The following is an 18,839-nucleotide window of genomic DNA, read 5'->3' as shown; positions in this document are numbered from 1 at the left end:
AAAACAACACAAATCCCAAATTACATATCTAAAACTTCCATTTGCTTGTTTCATTGACTTCCTCACACCTCCCTTTTTGTATTCTAGTTTAATTAGTTATTTCAGCAAATTCTTTCCATCTTTCTCAATTTTTGTTAAAAAAATTATCCTAACCTAATTTAACCTAATAATTAGGTCAACAAATCCTTTCCATCTTTCCCCATATTCTACTATTCACATTACCTTAATTTAATTAACCTTATCTTACCCTAAAATACCTTAAAGCTTGAATCTTAGTTATCAAATGTACATTACTCCTGATATCATTTCTGCTAAAGTCATAGTTTCATTCCAACATTTTCCCTAATATTCATTAATTTTTAGCCAATTCCCTAAATAGAAAATTTTCTTCCAATCTTCATCCAACGTCCCTTCTTCCTGGTCTTGGATCGTGTCAGTCCTTACTGTCCATTCCATCTAGTCCATCAACCTGGAAGCCTTATGTCCGAGGCCCTTAAGTCTCTTCCATGTCCCTTCTGCAATTATTCTTCTTGTTTATACTTGCCCTTTTCCTTGTCTTTTGTTGGTCTCTTTCTTAGTTTCTTTCCTTTCTCATTGAGGGGTAGGCCTCTGGGGGATTCCAAGCCAAAATTGTCTCCATCTCCCTTCATCAAACCCGCCCATCCCCACAGTCCCACTCCCCACAATCCTCAATACAGCTAAACATTTCAGGGATTGTGTCCAACTTAAGTCCTGCTCAGGGTAAACCTGTGGGATTTTATTGATTTAAATGAGTCACACCCACTAACTTATTGTATGGTACATACAGTGTATGTATAATTGTTGGAAACCACTTGGATATATTGTTATGAGTATATACACATTTATTAAAAATAAATAACCCTCTGTGGGTCTGCTCCGAGTAGGACTAGCATTGGTGCAACCCAGAATTGCCACGGACAGTATCTGTCAGCCTTCAAATGCACCGGATCAGGGGTCAGCAAACTTTTTCGGCAGGGGGCCAGTCCACTGTCCCTCAGGCCTTGTGGTGGGCCGGACTATATTTTGGGGGGAAAATGAACGAATTCCTATGCCCCACAAATAACCCAGAGATGCATTTTAAATAAAAGCACACATTCTATTCATGTAAAAGCACGCTGTTTCCTGGACCGTCCGCGGGCCGGATTTCGAAGGCAATTGGGCTGGCTCCGGCTCCTGAGCCTTAGTTTGCCTACCCATGCACTGGATAAACGGGAAAGTTTTGAATTACTCCTAAAGGTTGCAGACAGACACACCTCACTAGGGAGGGCATCATGGGCATAACCGGGGAGGGGGACTGTTCCCCCCTCAAAAAAATCAGTACAAATCAATACAAAAATGAGGTTCTATCCCCCACTAACAAAAGTTTGCATCCCTTAACAAAAGCCTGCTCCTCACCCACATTCGTACCTAAGGTTTTGAGTTGTGGCAAAAAATATGAGACCTGAACTTCTGACATGGCTGAGTGTTTTATCACGAGTGGCCAGAGGTTCTTGCTGTGAACATAAAAAAATTGCTTGTGTAATATCTTTCAAGAACAGCATTCATTTAACTTCTGTCAGGAACTGAAGGATCTGGGTGCCAGCGGCTGCATGGTCCCCCAATCATAGAGTTGTAGAACTGTAGAGTTGGAAGGGATCCCAATGGTGATCTAGTCCAACCCCCTGCAATGCAGGAATCTTTTTGCTCAACCTGGGGCTCAAACCTGGAAGACTATACAATTCTTTATAATATTATTATGTTACAAAGCAGTAACTGAACCAATTTCTAATACTCAGAAAATGTGATTCTCAGTAAGAAGTGAAGCTTTATGCTTTATCCCTGCGTGTCACACTCATTAACTTTGTACAGTACATATACTGAGTCACATAGACCATTAGTCTCCCTTCCTCTGTCCTAGTTTAAGGCAAAGGCTTTTTTCTAGCCTGCCATCTGAGTGCTTTTTATTTCAAGTATGTTTGTAACTGGGAATGAGGTAGGAGAAGAAATTTACCTGGGAATGAGGTAGGGAAATAATATTATTCATTGCCTTGAGTAACATGGATGAAAGGTGCCGACTAAATGTTGTTGTTGTTTAGTCGTGTCCGACTCTTCGTGACCCCGTGGACCAGAGCACGCCAGGCACTTCTGTCTTCCACTGCCTCCCGCAGTTTGGTCAGACTCATGTTTGTAGCTTCGAGAACACTGTCCAACCATCTCGTCCTCTGTCGTCCCCTTCTCCTTGTGCACTCAATCTTTCCCAACATCAGGGTCTTTTCCAGGGAGTCTTCTCTTCTCATGAGGTGGCCAAAGTATTGGAGCCTCAGCTTCACGATCTGTCCTTCCAGTGAGCATTCAGGGCTAATTTCCATAAGAATGGATGTGTTTGATCTTCTTGCATTCCATGGGACTCTCAAGAGTTTCCTCCAGCACCATAATTCAAAAGCATCAATTCTTCGGCGATCAGCCTTCTTTATGGTCCAGCTGTCACTTCCATACATCACTACTGGAAAAAACATGGCTTTAACTATACGAACCTTTGATGGCAAGGTGATGTCTCTGCTTTTTAAGATGCTGTCTAGGTTTGCCATCGCCTTTCTCCCAAGGAGCAGGCGTCTTTTAATTTCGTGACTGCTGTCACCAAATTAAAATACAACTATTCTAATCAGTGGCATGTGAATAAAAGGCAGCTAAAACTATTACACACACTCAGGTAAGCCATAGCTGTTGAATAGTGCATAAGTAGGCAAACTAAGGCCCGGGGGCCGGATCCGGCCCAATTGCCTTATAAATCTGGCCCATGGACGAGTACTGGAATCAGCGTGTTTCTACATGAGTAGAATGTGTGCTTTTATTTAAAATGCATCTCTGGGTTATTTGTGGGGCATAGGAATTTGTTCTTTTCTTTCCCCCAAAAAATATAGTCCGGCCCCCCACAAGGTCTGGGGGACTGTGGACCGGCCCCCTGTTGAAAAAGTTTGCTGACCCTTGGCGTAGGTCAATCTTGAAAATCAGCCTCCAAAGCTTAATGGTCTTCAAAAACTTTTGCTAGCCTGCCATATTTATGGTAATCATTTGGAGTCTAAAACTGGGGCAGCCAGGGAACAGCTGAAATCCCTGGTTGCCTAGAAGTAACTCTTTCTTATCACAGGCATATCTGTCTTCCTGTAGGTCCAATACTCCTTGGAAAACAGTTAACTGAACGAATATGGCTACTGCTCAACTCTTGCATATTGGGCAGAAGCCCAAAACTTTGAAGGTACAAAGCAAACCTGTAGTATTATTTTAAGAAGAAAATGTAGACCTCCAATTTATTTATTTGTCTTCTAAAACAAATAGGAAATATGTTTTCATCATTTTCAGGAAACGTCTCTGTTTCCAAACAGAGTTGCCACTGAGCAGCAGTCTATGGTTTTGGTGAAAAGGCTGCTAGCAGTTTCAATCTCCTGCATAACTTACCTCCGAGGGCTCTTCCCAGAAAGCTCTTATGGAACCTGCTATTTAGATGGTAACTTTTGCTGCCTTTGCCTTTTCTGTTTCATTGAGCTCTTCAGTTATTACATGTCAGGCTTATCCACATTGAAGTTTAGGGATGCTGGTGGCGCTGTGGTCTAAACCACTGAGCCTCTTGGGCTTGCTGATCAGAAGGTGGGCAGTTGGAATCTGCATGATGGGGTGAGCTCCTGTTGCTCTGTCCCAGTTCCTGCCAACCTAGCAGTTTGAAAGCACACCGGTGCAAGTAGATAAATACCGTAGGTACCCCTGTGGTGGGAAGGTAAACGGTGTTTCCGTGTGCTCTGGTTTCCATCACGGTGTCCCGTTGTGCCAGAAGCAGTTTAGTCATGCTGGCCACATGACCTGAAAAGCTGTCTGTGGACAAACGCCGGCTCCCTTGGCCTGAAAGCGAGATGAGCGCCACAACCCCATAGTTGCCTTCGACTGGACTTAACCGTCCAGGGGTCCTTTACCTATTTACTTTACATTGAAGCTTAATGTGGATTTGATGCTGCTCTCTCTGTCTTTGTCTCTGTCTCTCTGTTTGCAAATATAGTGAGATGTACACATAGAAAAAGCACAATACTTCTGAGTTCCAACGGAAGAGCAGTTAGGTTGAACTTGAAGCCACTTGTCCGGAAGCAGCCAATATTTGGTAGCTGGAAATCAACTTGGCAAACACCAGTTAACTGCATTGTTTTTCTTCCTCCAGACATGTGCCTAAAAATTCTTCGAGAAGATAAAAGCTGCCAGGGTTCACTCCAGATAGTTAAGTGGTAAGAAACAGAAATCCCAAATGATCAAGAAGATACCATAGTGGATATTGATTGTAGCAGATGCCTGGCTCTGCACAAACTCTCTACATACATCCCCAACCAAGGATGGTACAAAAACCAGAGATTTATATAATCCTTACTATTGATCAACTGGGCACAGGTTTTACATTCCAGAGCATTCCTTCATTTTGTTTGCTATGAGCTCTAAACTCCATTTGGCAACTAAGAATGTTATCACTATATATATTTGGATGAATGTTCATTCATTAATATATCTGCTCCAGCAGGATTCAAGGGTGCTTTGATGCGCTGGAAAAGAACTATGTAAGTTTTGATTTCATTTATATTAAACCGTGTTTTAAGTATCATGAGATTTCACCACAAGGTTACAGAAGGCAGGGGAACCTCACTGCAAAATTGTCTGATCTTCACCTCTTGCCTTGAATGAATTGTCTTGACCAAAGAAAACTGTTCCTCTAGAGATGTAAGGTTTGCCTATGCCATGTCTGCAACTGGAGTAAATATGGAGATGTCCATGAATCAAATCAATTTGCAGACTATTCTGCTGCATGTTGTGCCTGATAGTAATTCAATAAGTAAGTTTGAACCAGACTTGTAATATATATATTATGATAATAAAGAAAAATAGATGACCATATCCCAGTCCAAAAGTGCTGCTTGATATGCAGATATTGAACAGATGAAGTTTTTCTCTAAAGATGGAGATTCACTGACAGGAAAATCACATTTGCAAAAACAGTTGTCAAAGCATCATTTAAAGAAAAATATATCTGTCCTAGGTACTTTTCTTTGCTTAGTGCTTGTTACTTTGGTTGCTTATTTTTTTCAAGTTATAATGCTAGTTCTTTTGCTATATATCGATGGCCAGGCCAAACACTCCGCAGGATCTCCTGACATTTTTTTTAAGCTTAAAGCATTCACAATAAGTTCTGGTTTTGATCAGAGCAGAGGTGCGGGGGAAATATTTAAGAGGGGTGCACAGCAATTACAAGGTTCTATTTGTATTTGTATTTGTAGCATTTAGAAGCACCCCAGTCTCTTTTGGATCTGTTCTGTGTCGTTCTGTATTGATTTATTATTCAGGTCCAGGTCTGATGTTAAATCTGAAAATCTGTTTCATCCCTGTTGACTATAATAGAGAATCTAAAAATAACTACAACACATTTTCCTTTTCACATAAGTAGATGAAATTATGTTGAGAATGTGAAATCATGACCTGACTCACCCTCATTTGCCTCCTTATTTGGTGTACATACAGAGGCAGCACATTTTTCGTCCTTTCCCACCGTGCTGCCCCTGAAGCTGCTATTAATCTGTGTGTGTGTGTGTGTGTGTGTGTGTAGGGGTTGGGGATTAGGCACAATACAAGTACCCATTTCCCTCTTCCTCTGGGCACCGAAAAGAAGTGTGTGTGATTTAGCACATTACCCCGCACCTGCATTCATAAAAACTAAAATCCCCCACAACCACTTCAAAGGTAAAAAGAAGTCGGCAGATCTAATTTGAAAGTAGTTGAGATATACCAAACACTGGGTTAAGACTGCCTTTTTCAGTTGCATGTGGTACAGAAACCGATTTTATAAGATTTATACAGGTGGGTGCAACTAAGAAAAGAAATATACTGGTAAACCTAAAGCTACCCTTTTATGTGTAATTAATCCAATTGGCCACAAGATGTCAGTGATGTTTCTTGCAGTTCCATCTACCACTCTAAGTGGGAAAAATACTATATTGGCACCAGTGAGGGGTCTCTCTCCCCCATCCTTTGGGATGGAGATTTACATCAGGACCACAGCTCAGGAGGGAAAGTTTAACACACCCACCCCATATGCTGTAGTCTCATTTCTGATAAGTCCTTCCCAGCAACTGCTATTTACAGTAAAGACAATTTTTGCAATGTTAAATCACGTGTAAAATGGTATCTGAGATATTTCTTTGAGTAAACAATTTAGACTTGAAAAATTGCATTGTTCACTCGCCAAGATACTGCAACACATCCAAGTAAAAAAAAGCTGGTTCCCCCGCCCCCTCAGCCCTGAGCTATTGGAAATAGTAGCAGTTGAAGGGAAGAAACGATGGGGACATTTTAAAATGAAATGCTGATTTTTGATCCCTCATTTGTTTTTGTTTTTTGTTTTCCAGCTACATATGGCTGTCTTAACAGTAAGTAGTACATGAAATCTATTCACAGAGGATTTCCTCTTCCTCTGTTTGAAAAGAACAAATACTAACTTGGCCTTACCTGCCTTGGGCAAAGATTAAGATATTTCAACAATGTATTTTACCTCAATATCTGAACACTTTGCTCAAGTTTTACTTCCCACTGTGATGTACACTCCGCAATCTCTAACTTGTTTGAATATGTTTACAAGTGCCATCTTTACACACCTACATCTTTTTACAGTGGTGCCTCGCAAGACGAAATTAATCCATTCCGCGAGTCTCTTCGTCTAGCGGTTTTTTCGTCTTGCGAAGCAACCCTATTAGCGGCTTAGCGGAGTAGCGCTATTAGCGGTTTAGCGGCTATTAAAGGCTTAGCGGCTATTAAAGGCTTAGCGGATTAGCGGCTAAAAGGCTATTAGCGGCTTAGCAGCTTAGAAAAAGGGGGGGAAGCGGGGGGAAATCGGAACACTCGCAAGACGTTTTCGTCTTGCAAAGCAAGCCCATAGGGAAAATCGTCTTGCGAAGCAGCTCAAAAACAGAAAACCCTTTCGTCTAGCGGGTTTTCCGTCTTGCGAGGCATTCGTCTTGCGGGGCACCACTGTATAAGGTTTAATACCAGCTCAGTTTGCACCAGTCTCCACCCACCCCAAGCCTCTGCGTATTGTAGTTTGGTGAAAGTGCTGAAAATTCTTTATTAGAAGTTATTTCATTAAACTACAGTTCACTGTACAGCTCCGGGCCAGCCCAATACATTTTGGCACCTGAGGCGAACCACAAAATAGTATGTCCCCCACCCTCAGCCAGGGAAGAAGGGTTGAGTGAAGATTTACACTGGGAACAAGGGTGGGAGGAGATCAGGAGGGCCTCCTATGGGTCAAAAGCCTCTACAGCAGGCATAGGCAAACTTGGCCTCCAGAAGTTTTGGGACTACAACTCCCATCATCCCTAGCTCACAGGACCAGTGGTCAGGGATGATGGGAGTTGTAGTCCCAAAACATCTGGAGGGCCGAGTTTGCCTATGCCTGCTCTACAGCCTCTATAGAGGCAGCACTGGGGAAGCAGATGATCTGACCTCCAAACGCAGCAGCAGGTGATGCATTCCATGGAGGCCGGATCTGCTGCTCCTGTGGATCCTGCCACCTGAGGTGGTCACCTCACCTTGCCTCATGCAGGAGGGGCAGCAGCCCTGGTGCAGCTGATAAATCACAGACAATAAGTTTGTTAAATGTAGGATTTCTTTATTTTCTATTGACACAGTAAACAAAAGCAGACTAATGTTTAATCACAGATACTGAGTTTATTGTAGATTTTGTTGCTAACAACAAACAAACAAACAAACAAACAAACATAATAGATTTGCTGTTGGAGTTTGGAGGGATGAAGAGGGTCTTTTTCACCACCTTGGTTTTTACTCTACTCTCCCCCATGTTGCAAAGGATAAGAAGCCCTTATCAACCTAAGGGCCACATTCCTTCATGGACAATCTCCTGGGGGTTGCATGGCAGTGGTGGGTGGGGATCAGTGGCAATGTGGGCAGAGAAATTAATAGGACTCTTACTTTTGTACTGTAGGCTATATTCTGGTCACGCAAAAGTCAACTTTATACACACACACCACACATCTCTCCATCCAGACAAGCAGGGAGCATTATCAGAGTTCAAAGACACATTCCAGCCATGCAGAAACACTCCAAGAAGATGCAGAGAGGAGTGTGGCCTGGAGATTGCTTGTGGGCTGGATAGAAAGGTCTAGGGGGCTGACAGTCCCCCACCCCCTGAACAGCAAGCTCTACACACACCACACTTTGCAAATAGCTGGAATGATTGGTTATAAAAGCTTATTCTTCTTGCAGTCTGTTGTTCATTTAGTTTTGCCTGTCCCCGTTAAGTAGTGGCCAGGAGAGGGCAGTTTTTCACTTTGCATGGTAGACTATTGTGGCTGTTACACTCGAAGTAAAACCAGTCTCATTGCCCTAATGGACCTCTCCAGACAAGTGTTTTATGGCAGGTGCATTCTGCATCATGTTCTTAACACAATAATAGTGCATTAGTGGTGGATTTATTCTGGTTTAGTTTATTCTGAGATACTTCCCCAATGCTACCGTATTATTTCTGTCTGGAGGGACAGTGCAACAAAAGGCAGAACAAAAATAAACCAGAACATTTGTATGTATAAAAATATAGCAAGTTATGGGATTTTGCACTGATTGGAAGTAAAGCAGTGTGTCAGCCCCAAAAATTTTGCAGGCACAAACAGTATTGAAAGTGGGATCATGTGTGACTGCCCCAATAGCATCAAGAGAACAAGTAATCATGAATGTGCACTAAAAATTATGTCAGGAGAGGTCCCATGTTTCTGTAGTTGCTACACTGAGATATTATGATTGACATTTCCGCAGGGAAATGTGTATTAAAATTTGTTGGCTTTATTAAAATCTATTAAAATTAGAAGTCTTGAATATTGGGTGGTTTGGTAAACTAACTATAGAAATCTATGTGGGTGCTGCTGCTTTATTAATTCCCTGAATGAGAGCTGGGGTTATGGAAAGTTTTGCAAGACAGATATTTATATACACATCTCACAGTTTCACAGTTTGTATGACTAGTTACAGATCCAGGAAGGATGAGTAAAAAAAATTCCTGCAGTGAGATTTATAGTCCACCTGTGATCAAACAGAATTGTACTTGCTTCATTTTTACTATGAAAATTCAATGCTTTCTTAAAACAGATCTATACCAACCCTAAAGAACCTGAGGTAAGAGAAAGTAAAAAATCAAGTAGGCAGAAATTATGCTTTATGTTCAAGTTAGCCAGAATCTCAGCTTCCACCACCAACACATGCATGCCTGGAACATAGTAAGCTGTGTTATACTGAGTCAGGCCATTGGTCCAGCCAGCTCAGCTTTATCTACAATGACTGGCAGCTGCTCTCTAGGGTTCCAGACAGGGATATACCCAGACCTTCTTTGAGATGCTGAAGATTGAACCTGGGACCTTTTGCATGCAAAGCTGGTGAGCTAAAGTTCTTTCCTTTGCTAAATAGAGAGAGGACACAGCTTTATTTTAAAAAAGAAAACCAGCAAAGGCACTCCTAGACAATCATTTATAAGATCTACAATCATCACCAGGACTAAGCTGAAGCCATGTGTCTTACTTCAGTTTCCAATTCCCCATAGGATCTGTCAGCAGCTGAAGGAAGTGTCTGGCAACAAGCCCTCATTTTGCCATTATGGTTGGCTTTAGAACATACACAGTCAGCAGAAGAGGGAGGTGTCAAAACCAGCTTGCAGTGTTTATCCTGAAATTATTATGATTTTTTATTTGATTTTTTGGGGGGGTATCATTTTTGTTCATTGTAATTGCTTTGTGCAATTTTGTTAGCTGTCTTGATCATCCTAATGAGAAGGCAGGATGTGAATTTAATTAATACACATTTGAGTAGGGACGCAGGTGGCGCTGTGGGTTAAACCACAGAGCCTATGGCTTGCCGATCGGAAGGTCGGCGTTTCAAATTCCCGCGACGGGGTGATCTCCCGTTGCTCGGTCCCTGCTCCTGCCAACCTAGCAGTTCGAAAGCACACAGTGCAAGCAGATAAATAGGTACTGCTCCAGTGGGAAGGTAAACGGCGTTTCTGTGCGCTGCTCTGGTTTGCCAGAAGCGGCTTAGTCATGCTGGCCACATGACCCAGAAGCTGTACGCCGGCTCCCTCGGCCAGTAAAGCGAGATAAGCACCACAACCCCAGAGTCGTCCGCGACTGAACCTAATGATCCGGGGTCCCTTTACCTTCTTTTCATTTGAGTATAATCACAGCATCTCCCACTCTGAGTTAGTGAACTCATTTATGCTTACAGTGGTACCTCTACTTAAGAACTTAATTCGTTTCTGGAGGTCCGTTCTTAACCTGAAACTGTTCTTAACCTGAGGTACCACTTTAGCTAATGGGGCCTCCAGCTGCCACCGCACTGCCAGAGCACGATTTCTTCTTCTCATCCTGAAGCAAAGTTCTTAACCCGAGGTACTATTTCTGGGTTAGTGGAGTCTGTAACGTGAAGCATCTGTAACCTGAAGAGTCTGCAACCCGAGGTACCACTGTATTTATTATTTTTTTGCCCTCCTTCAGCTGTTTATTTTTTCCATACACATTTTTTCTTAGCATGACAGATGAGTTAGGCTGGCACCATTGTACACGGAGTACTAAATGTTCCAGCTAATTAGAGCCAAAGAAATGTAATAAATGGTCTGTGTATGGATAAAATAACATTTTATAGGACCAACATAAAGTTTTCTGTGTAATGGCATCAAGTGTGGGACTGTCCTTAATACAACACAGTAATGATATCTAAGGACAAAGCAATCAACTTGAAGAAGGGAGTAAAATGTCAACAGATAGCTCATATGCTTTAATCTAAGGCAGGGGTCGGCAACCCGCGGCTCCGGAGCCGCATGTGGCTCTTTTGCCGCGGCTCCGGGGCGGATACTAGCAAGGGGAGGAGGCGCATTGTGCGCCCCGACACTCCCCACTGTGGCGGGCGCTGTACTGGCTGTGACGTCACGCACTGTCCCGACATCACCTTCCCACCCGCCTGCCCACTACATTGTAAGGGGCATGTACGCTGGTCACTGCATTGAAAGGGGGCATGTACGCTGGTCACTGTTTTGAAGGGGAGTGAAGAACACACACACACACAAAGGTAACTTGTTAATTTAACGTTTATTTCTATGAGGAGGAGTAATTCTGAGGGGTCAAACAAAGAAATAATAAAAAAGTGACAAAAAAGTTATTTTTATAATGACGAGTTTTGCGGCTCCCAGGTTTTTTTTCTTCGGAAACAGGTCCAAGTGGCTCTTTTTGTCTTAAAGGTTGCAGACCCCTGATCTAAGGAGATGGAAAACACTTTCTGAGATCTCATGTGGGAATTATTATATGGCTAGAACATCCCATGATGGTCAGAAGTCTATTTGTTACAGTAGCAAGTTACAATCGGTCTTGCTCTTTGCTTTTCCAGCACATGACAGAATTCTACCGGTTCAAGTTCAAGTATTCAGGGAATGGACCTCAGATGGACTTCGATAGGTAAACACTTCATCATTTAGTTTCTCGGGCAAATACCTTGAGAGAGATGCTTGCCTTAAAACAGGGATGGGAAACCCTTTTCAGCTTGTGAGCAACACTCCTTCATGGGAAACCTTCCAGGGGCCACATGCCAGCCCTGAGGCATAGGCAGTGCCAGAACCTAAAAGGAGCTGTTTTTTTACAGAAGGCTATCCAGCAGTCAGAGGTTTCTACATTTCTCTCCATCCTCTATCCATGTAAGCAAGAGGTATTATTCAAGGACACATCAGAACCAGACAAAAGCTCTAGAGGAGGGGCAGTGAATGGCATGGTCTGAGGAGAGTCCTGAGGGCTGGACAGAGGCCTGGAGGGCTGCATTTGGTTCCCTATCCCTGCCTTGAAGTGTTTAATTTGAGAAAGCTGCTCTTATGCAGACACACTTTTGTTTTATTTATATATTTATTTACTGTGTAGTGCCTTTTCACGTGCAAACTACTTTGCAGTCTATTATTGCGTGTCTCCTACAACAAGCCTGTGAATTAGATAACTATAAGATTCCTCTTTACAGTACTAAGGGTGCAATCACGTGTCTACCTCCTAAGGAATGGGTCATATTAAATACAGTTGGACTTGCTTCAGGGCAAGATTAGGATCAGACAGAGACAATAGTGAGTGGCCTCAGGCCCTCAGGCCATCTTCTGATTTGACAGATGAACTGAGATGTATTATGGTAATTGGACTCCAAATTGCGCACTTTCCTGTCAGATGGTGCTTTCCCCACCACTGCCACCAGGTGGCACAAATCATGTGGAACAGTTGTAAACAGTTCTACAAAATCATATACCATCTAGTTAAAATACCCTGTACAACCTAGAATTCAGATTTTCTTTGATAAGCCACTTCACAAGGTACTCATGATGTACCTCCATGGTGGAAAAAAATGTTAATGTGATTTGGCACTTTCAGTTATCCTCTTGAATATCTCACCACTCACTTTGCACCTAGTCTTCTTGCTGTGTGAACTAGAGCTAGATGTCAAGATCTGGGTTACAGATTTAGAGGTGCTGAAATAAACCTGTTCAGCTTGCTTTAATTAAATCTTTCTTAGAAGGATGAGCACATACTCTCCAGTGGCAATCTGATGGTTTCTGAAATTGCTTCCTTATTTCTTAGATAGGATTCATAGATACAAATGCTGAACAAATGAGTATTCATAACCATTTTTAATTTTGGAGCTGTGCCCTTTCCACAGTCATAGTGTCAATTCATGTGTTCATGACAAATTTTGTAATTCTAGGCAGTAGCCCACTGCAAATCTGTCTTTCCTATTTATCTTGATTATAGTGGTGAAAAGACTCTGCAGCCCTTTTATATCCTTACTGTAAAATGTGTCAGTGGGTGTTCTATATTTGCCAGTGGGGCATAAGTGGCAGTGGTTGCTTTTGTGACTGAAAATCATTTTGCTATTTTGGCTTCTACTGGCGCTGTGAGATTGATGTTCAAATCCTGTAGAATGGTTAGATGCTATAGCCAACACATACACACTGGCTTGCGTTGGTGTAACTACAATGTTATCCTAAGTCTGGCAACTCAATCTGCAATCTTATCAGAAGAGGCTGCAGCAGCATATCACTGCACATGTTTCAAGTTGCTTTGTTGTAAGTAGATCTGTGATAGCTGAAGTGTCCTCAGATGGCACATGCCTCTTGTCCTGTCCTTGGCCCTCTTTCCATGTGTCTTCCACTTATTTAGGGAAGGTATAATGACAAAGAACACTTCAGAGTCAGTTCTAATGTTCCATAGGTTGCTCACTCCCACAAATAATTTATCACGTGAAATTATATGATTACAGTACTGTGAACTCATGTAAGATCATTGCTCCGATTCCATGAAACAGACACATTGTTAAAAATTTCCCAACAGATGCAATCAGATTTGCAATCTTGTGTGTGTTCAAGGCTTTCATGTCACACTGCTCATGCAACTAGTGTTCACACGAGCAGTTATTCATGAGAGTGGAACTGTCCATGACTGTCAGTGGCACATCATCTTGCAACTGACTCATTCTCCTGTGGGTTCAAACTCCTAGGGTTGGCTCATAGGTTGGGAGAAGGACCAAAGTTCAGTAGCAGAGCACATGCTTTCCATGCAAAAGGCCCAAAGGTTTGGGAAATATGCCTGCCAATGGGATCAGTGGTTTGACATAGCACATGTCAGCTTCCCATGTTGTCAGTACACAGCTATGCATTGCGCTGGTATTGCATAGAAAGTAGTGTCCCTTACATCTGATCCTGCACATCTATTTTCTGGTGCAGTAGCTTATTTTATAGGATTATATTGAACTTCAGCTCCTCAATTCAGTAAACTGTTTCTTTGCACCTGTTGAGTGTATCTACTTTTAAAGTTTGTTTTATGCCTTAATTTTGAGCCATATGATTTGGAGCAGACTTTGACTTCTTTATTGTTTCAGTGGTGACACTCAAGGGAACTTTACAAATGGAGGGAACAGTGAGGAAATTAAGCAAGCCAGCATCTTGCTGATCCGCAAACTGTATGTCTTAATGCAGAATCTTGGACCACTGCCTAATGACATTACATTGACCATGAAACTGTTCTACTACAATGATGGTAGGTGATGAGATTCCACCTTTCTTTGCTTCCCTTAATTTAATTCGCAGGACTAGCACACAAACAAGGAAATTGGGGAACTGCTATCAAAATGTATGTCAGAGTTTGCAGCTTGGAGGCAAATTGGTTGTCAAGGTGGGCAGTGGGAAGGAATGGAGGGATCGTGTGAGAACAGCTACATACCTAAGTGGTTCCTTGTCATCCTAGAAAAATGTGACAAGTGGGGGACCACAGGGTTCTGTCCACAGGGTTCTGTTCTTGTTTAAGATCTTTATAAATGACTTGGATGAAGGTATTGTGGTTATGCTCATCCAAACAAACTGGGAAGGGTAGCCAATACCTCAGAAGACAGAATCAGGATTCAAGATGACCTTAACAGATTGGAGAAGTGGGCCAAAACTAATAAAATGAATTTCAATAATGACAAATTTAAGGTTTTAGGTTGAACAAACAGCTGCACAGACATAAGATGGGAGACACCTGGCGTGACGGTAAAGGTAAAGGGACCCCTGACCATTGGGTCCAGTCGTGGCTGACTCTGGGGTTGCGGTGCTCATCTCGCTTTATTGGCCGAGGGAGCCAGCATACAGCTTCTGGGTCATGTAGCCAGCATGACTAAGCCGCTTCTGGCGAACGTGCTTTCGAACTGCTAGGTTGGCAGGAGCAGGGACCGAGCAACGGGAGCTCACCCCGTCGCAGGGATTCGAAACGCCGACCTTCTGATCGGCAAGTCCAAGGTTCTGTGGTTTAACCCACAGTGCCACCTGCGTCCCTGGCTTGACAGTAGTACATGTGAAAAAGATCTAGGGGTCTTCGTAGACAACAAACCTGAGTCAACAGTGTTATGCAGCTGCAAAGAAACCTAATGCTATTCTAGGCTGCATCAACAGAGTATAGTATCCCAATTAAGAGAAGTAATAGTCCTGCTCTATTCTGTCTTGGTCAGAGCACCTCTAGAGAACCACAATTTAAGAAAAAATACTGACATGATGGAACATGTGCAGTGGAGGACTACTAAGATGATAAAAGGTCTGGAAGCAGAGCCTTATGAGGAACAGTTGAGGGAGTCGCTATGTTTGGCCTGGATAAGAGGGGACTGAGAGGAAATATGATAGCCATCTTCAAATATAAAAAATGCTGTCACATGGAAGAGGAAGCAAGCTTGTTTTCTCCTGCTCTGGAGGCTAGGGCCTGAACCAACAGGTTCATTTTTTTTTTTTTTAAATTTTTATTGGTTTTACAAAATTTTAAAAAGACAAACAAACACTAAAAGAGACAAACAAACACGCACAGTTTCAAACATATTTTCATGTAAACCTCTTTTCTTGGACTTCCCCATACCCCCCCTCTCTGCATCCCAATGTCCATACTTCAACTAGCAACTCCCAATTGTTTCTTGAACCAACAGGTTCAAATGAGGAAAAAAGGAGATTGTGTGGCAAGGTCCCAATGCTTTCCGGGATGTTGGAATAAAGACACATGAAACCAGTATTTTAGATTAATGGGCAAAAAAGGCCACAACTTTATTGGTTACAGAATGTGAGTGGTATTGGCTTAGGCACTGGAAACGAAATGACTGTATCTGACTCCTGCCCATCTGCAGGAAGTCTTGGAAGGGTTAACCACCAGTTGGGGGAAGCCCTGCTGATGCACATCAACTAGGTACTCCCCCGGGGTCACTGCTAGGGGTCGTGCCATGGCCCTAGCCCCCCATCTGGGGCATTGGACAGAGACCACGCTCCTCGGATTTCTTTAACGGAATACCCTTGAATTAGGAGGGGTAGGTGATGGCCACTACCTCTCCTCACCTTCAACCTAATACCCCAATGCCTAACCGCCTAACCCTACAAAGTTGTGACAATTTGCTACGAGGTAGGTGACAAAACCAAATGGGTTCAAATGGCTGGTTTCAAATAGCTAAAATGTTGTCACATGGAAGAGGAAGCAAGCTTGTTTTCTCCTGCTCTGGAGGCTAGGACCTGAACCAACGGGTTCAAGTTACAAGAAAGGAGATTCCAACTAAACATCAGGAATAACTTTCTGACAGTAAGAGCTGTTCACCTCCCTCAGGAGGTAGTAGGCTCTCCTTGAAGGTTTTAAAGCACAGGTTGGATGGGATGCTTTAATTGAGATTCCAGCATAGTAAGAAGTTGGACTCACTAGGTGACCCTTTGAGTTCATTCCAAGTTAACAATTCTCTGATTCTTATGTAAGCCATTCTGGGAACTTCTTTTGACTGAAAAGCGGTGTTAAAATGCTATAAATAAATAACTAAATAAATAAATAAATAAATGTTGGAACAAATAATTCATTTTGATAATTTCATTGTTTTATTCTCTTCATAAACCACTTTGCAGGGCTTTAAAAAAAAACAATCAAGTGGTATTTAATTCTTTGACATAAATAATAAATAAACAAGAGATGCACAAAATAAGATGGAGCAAAATATCTAATGAACTAACCATGGTTGTTGTTTTTTCGATTTTCTTCAGCTGCCTAGCCTAGCTTCTTGCTCTGGGGCCTGCATTTGCCTTTTGCTTCAGGCTGTGCAGCACAGGATTTCATATGTCTTTCCTTTGCAGTCACACCCAATGATTACCAACCCCCTGGCTTTAAGGAAGGCAACATCTCTGATTGCCTGCTTTTTGATGGTGAACCAGTGAACCTCAAAGTCGGGTCAGTCTCCACTGGGTTCCACATTATGAAAGTGAGAGTAACAACAGATAGCAAACGGATGGGGTTGCTGGAGAGCAATCTGGTTGAGGAGAATGGTTCCACTGAGATCTCCCATCAGGGGCTAGACTGTGATGAGGAAGAAGAGGAAGGCAGCACTAAAGTAAAGGAAGAGGTTATATACAATATCATTTTCCTGAATCCATTGTGTGTATGTGTTGTAGTAGGGGGGCAGCCCTGTATTGGGAAATTTTTAATGTCTGATGTTTTACAATTTTTTATGTGCTGTAAGCTGCCCAGAGTTGCTGGGGAAACCCAGCCAGATGGGTGGAGTATAAATAATAAAATTATTATTACTATTACTACTACTTAAAATTCTACATTTAAAAGGGATTGAATGGTGGTTGTGTTTGACCATGCTGCTGAAAGAAAACATCCTATTATTAAAGCATCCACTGCACAATATCTGTTCAGTCTTTCTTCAGGGCAGGTTGTTTCACAGGCAGGATGGTGGACTGCTGAACAGTCCTTGTGCTCAAGAAGTTATTTCTAAGGGCACATCCAGATGTTTGATATGGTTTTAAAAAACCAAAAAAACCCCCAGCAACAACAAACCACCAGGATTGTATGGAAAGGAACATAGGAAGTTCCAAATTTAATCAGTGGAATAATAACTCAAAATCACATATTGTTTGCGAAATAACTACCTAATTAGCAGAGTTAGTCATGAACATGCAGATAACTCTTCCCTGTACTGAACTGAATGAAAAAGAATCCCTGTGCTTGTAAATTGTATTACAGAACCTGCAAGTTGATGGCATGGAGAAAAACAGGATGCATGAAGGGAATGCAGATTCAGAAGGCAAAAACAGTGTTTTTTTTAATCAAAAGGGAGCAGGTATTTCTTTATTCATTTGAAATATTTTTGTGCCACCTTTAACAGTGATAACCTTCTCAAAGTAATTTATAGAATATAAAGCTATAAAAAATAAACAAAAATAAAAATACTAGTAATGGTTAAAATGTTACCTATCAAATATGAGACCAGTAATCAGTTAATAGCAATTATAAACATCAGAAATAGCCAGGCACTTAAGGCCTGTTTATAGTCAGCAATGAACTAGGCGTATGTCACAGAGAAGAGCATTTCATAGGGATGGGGCCACCGCAGAAAGGCCCAGTCTGATGCTTGCCAAGTGAAGTGCCCCCCCCCTTGAAATAGTGCTTTCTGGTATTACCAAGGGTTCTTTCTGGGGCCTGTGATAGCCGGGAGTCTATCTCTGCAGGTAGCTAGCTAGGAGCTGTTTAGTTCAAGATGGAACTCAGTGCAATGAGAAACTGTCAAAGTCTGGGACAAAGGCAAGCAAATAAGAAAGGGCTGCTACTCAAGATAAAGATTCCTCTTGAGAGTCTGCTGAGGTGAAATCTGGTTAAGTCTAGGGAAAGTGGGTGGCATTTTTATCTATTTATCTATTTTAAACTCATCACTTGTTTCATTAGCTTGTGTGGTCTTAAAGGTAAAGGGACCCCTGCCCATTAGGTCCAGTCGCGGACAACTCTGGGGTTGTGGGGCTCATCTCGCTTTATTGGTCAAGGGAGCCGGTGTACAGCTTCCGGGTCATGTAGCCAGCATGGCGAACCAGAGCAGTGCACGGAAACACTGTTTACCTTGCTGCCAGAGCGGTACCTATTTATCTACTTGCACTTCTAGGTTGGCTGGAGCAGGGACCAAGCAACGGGAGCTCACCCCATCGCGGGGATTCGAACCGCTGACCTTCTGATCGGCAAGCCCTAGGCTCTGTGGTTTAACCCATAGTGCCACCCGCTTCCCTGTGTGGTCTTAGCTTATGTTAAACACCCTCATACCTGGAAGCCATAGCCTACAGTACCATGAAAGGCTTCAAGGAGACACCAGGGAGGTTATCCAGGCTGAATAATAATGGGGTAGCCTTGTAGAAATAATCTCCCTGCCCCCTTATCTGGTGGCAGTGAGTTCATAAGCAAAAAAAAGTTGGAAGAAAGGGGGAGAGC

The 18,839-nt window shown here is 42.5% G+C and overlaps 1 protein-coding gene and 2 long non-coding RNA genes across 19 annotated transcripts in view; 1 reads left to right on the top strand and 2 right to left on the bottom strand.

Moving 5' to 3' along the window:
• HORMAD2 (HORMA domain containing 2) overlaps window positions 1–18,839 on the top strand; it is a 95,037-nt gene that overhangs the window by 65,210 nt on the left and 10,988 nt on the right. For 5 of the 17 annotated variants that reach the window (XM_083478810.1, XM_083478807.1, XM_083478808.1 and 2 more), the window contains 10 exons: window positions 3,169–3,256; window positions 3,361–3,505; window positions 4,205–4,268; window positions 4,553–4,592; window positions 6,432–6,452; window positions 9,181–9,207; window positions 11,461–11,528; window positions 13,978–14,135; window positions 16,718–16,983; window positions 17,610–17,706. In XM_083478810.1, coding sequence (XP_083334936.1) covers window positions 3,206–3,256; window positions 3,361–3,505; window positions 4,205–4,268; window positions 4,553–4,592; window positions 6,432–6,452; window positions 9,181–9,207; window positions 11,461–11,528; window positions 13,978–14,135; window positions 16,718–16,983; window positions 17,610–17,706 — 937 coding nt within the window. In that variant the 5' untranslated portion in view covers window positions 3,169–3,205. Of the gene's footprint in view, window positions 1–3,168; window positions 3,257–3,360; window positions 3,506–4,204; window positions 4,269–4,552; window positions 4,593–6,431; window positions 6,453–9,180; window positions 9,208–11,460; window positions 11,529–13,977; window positions 14,136–16,717; window positions 16,984–17,609; window positions 17,707–18,839 lie in introns of those variants that run through there. The other 12 variants (XM_083478812.1, XM_083478811.1, XM_083478800.1 and 9 more) reach the window with 12 other exon arrangements.
• The window catches only part of LOC310695056, a 64,896-nt gene continuing 55,846 nt past the window's right edge, over window positions 9,790–18,839 (bottom strand). The window contains exon 2 of the long non-coding RNA XR_014519901.1: window positions 9,790–10,311. This is a non-coding gene — a long non-coding RNA (uncharacterized lncRNA). The remainder of the gene's footprint in view (window positions 10,312–18,839) is intronic.
• LOC310695018 lies at window positions 10,557–11,451 on the bottom strand. The gene is made up of 2 exons (XR_014519861.1): window positions 11,324–11,451; window positions 10,557–10,852 (listed from the first exon to the last, which is right to left on the bottom strand). It is a non-coding gene; the product is annotated as an uncharacterized lncRNA (long non-coding RNA).

The sequence above is a fragment of the Podarcis liolepis genome, assembly GCF_965112155.1.
Source record: "Podarcis liolepis genome assembly, chromosome: 15".
Lineage (NCBI taxonomy): Eukaryota > Metazoa > Chordata > Lepidosauria > Squamata > Lacertidae > Podarcis > Podarcis liolepis.
Note: the sequence above shows the minus strand (reverse complement) of the source record. Positions and strands in the feature narration are given on the sequence as shown.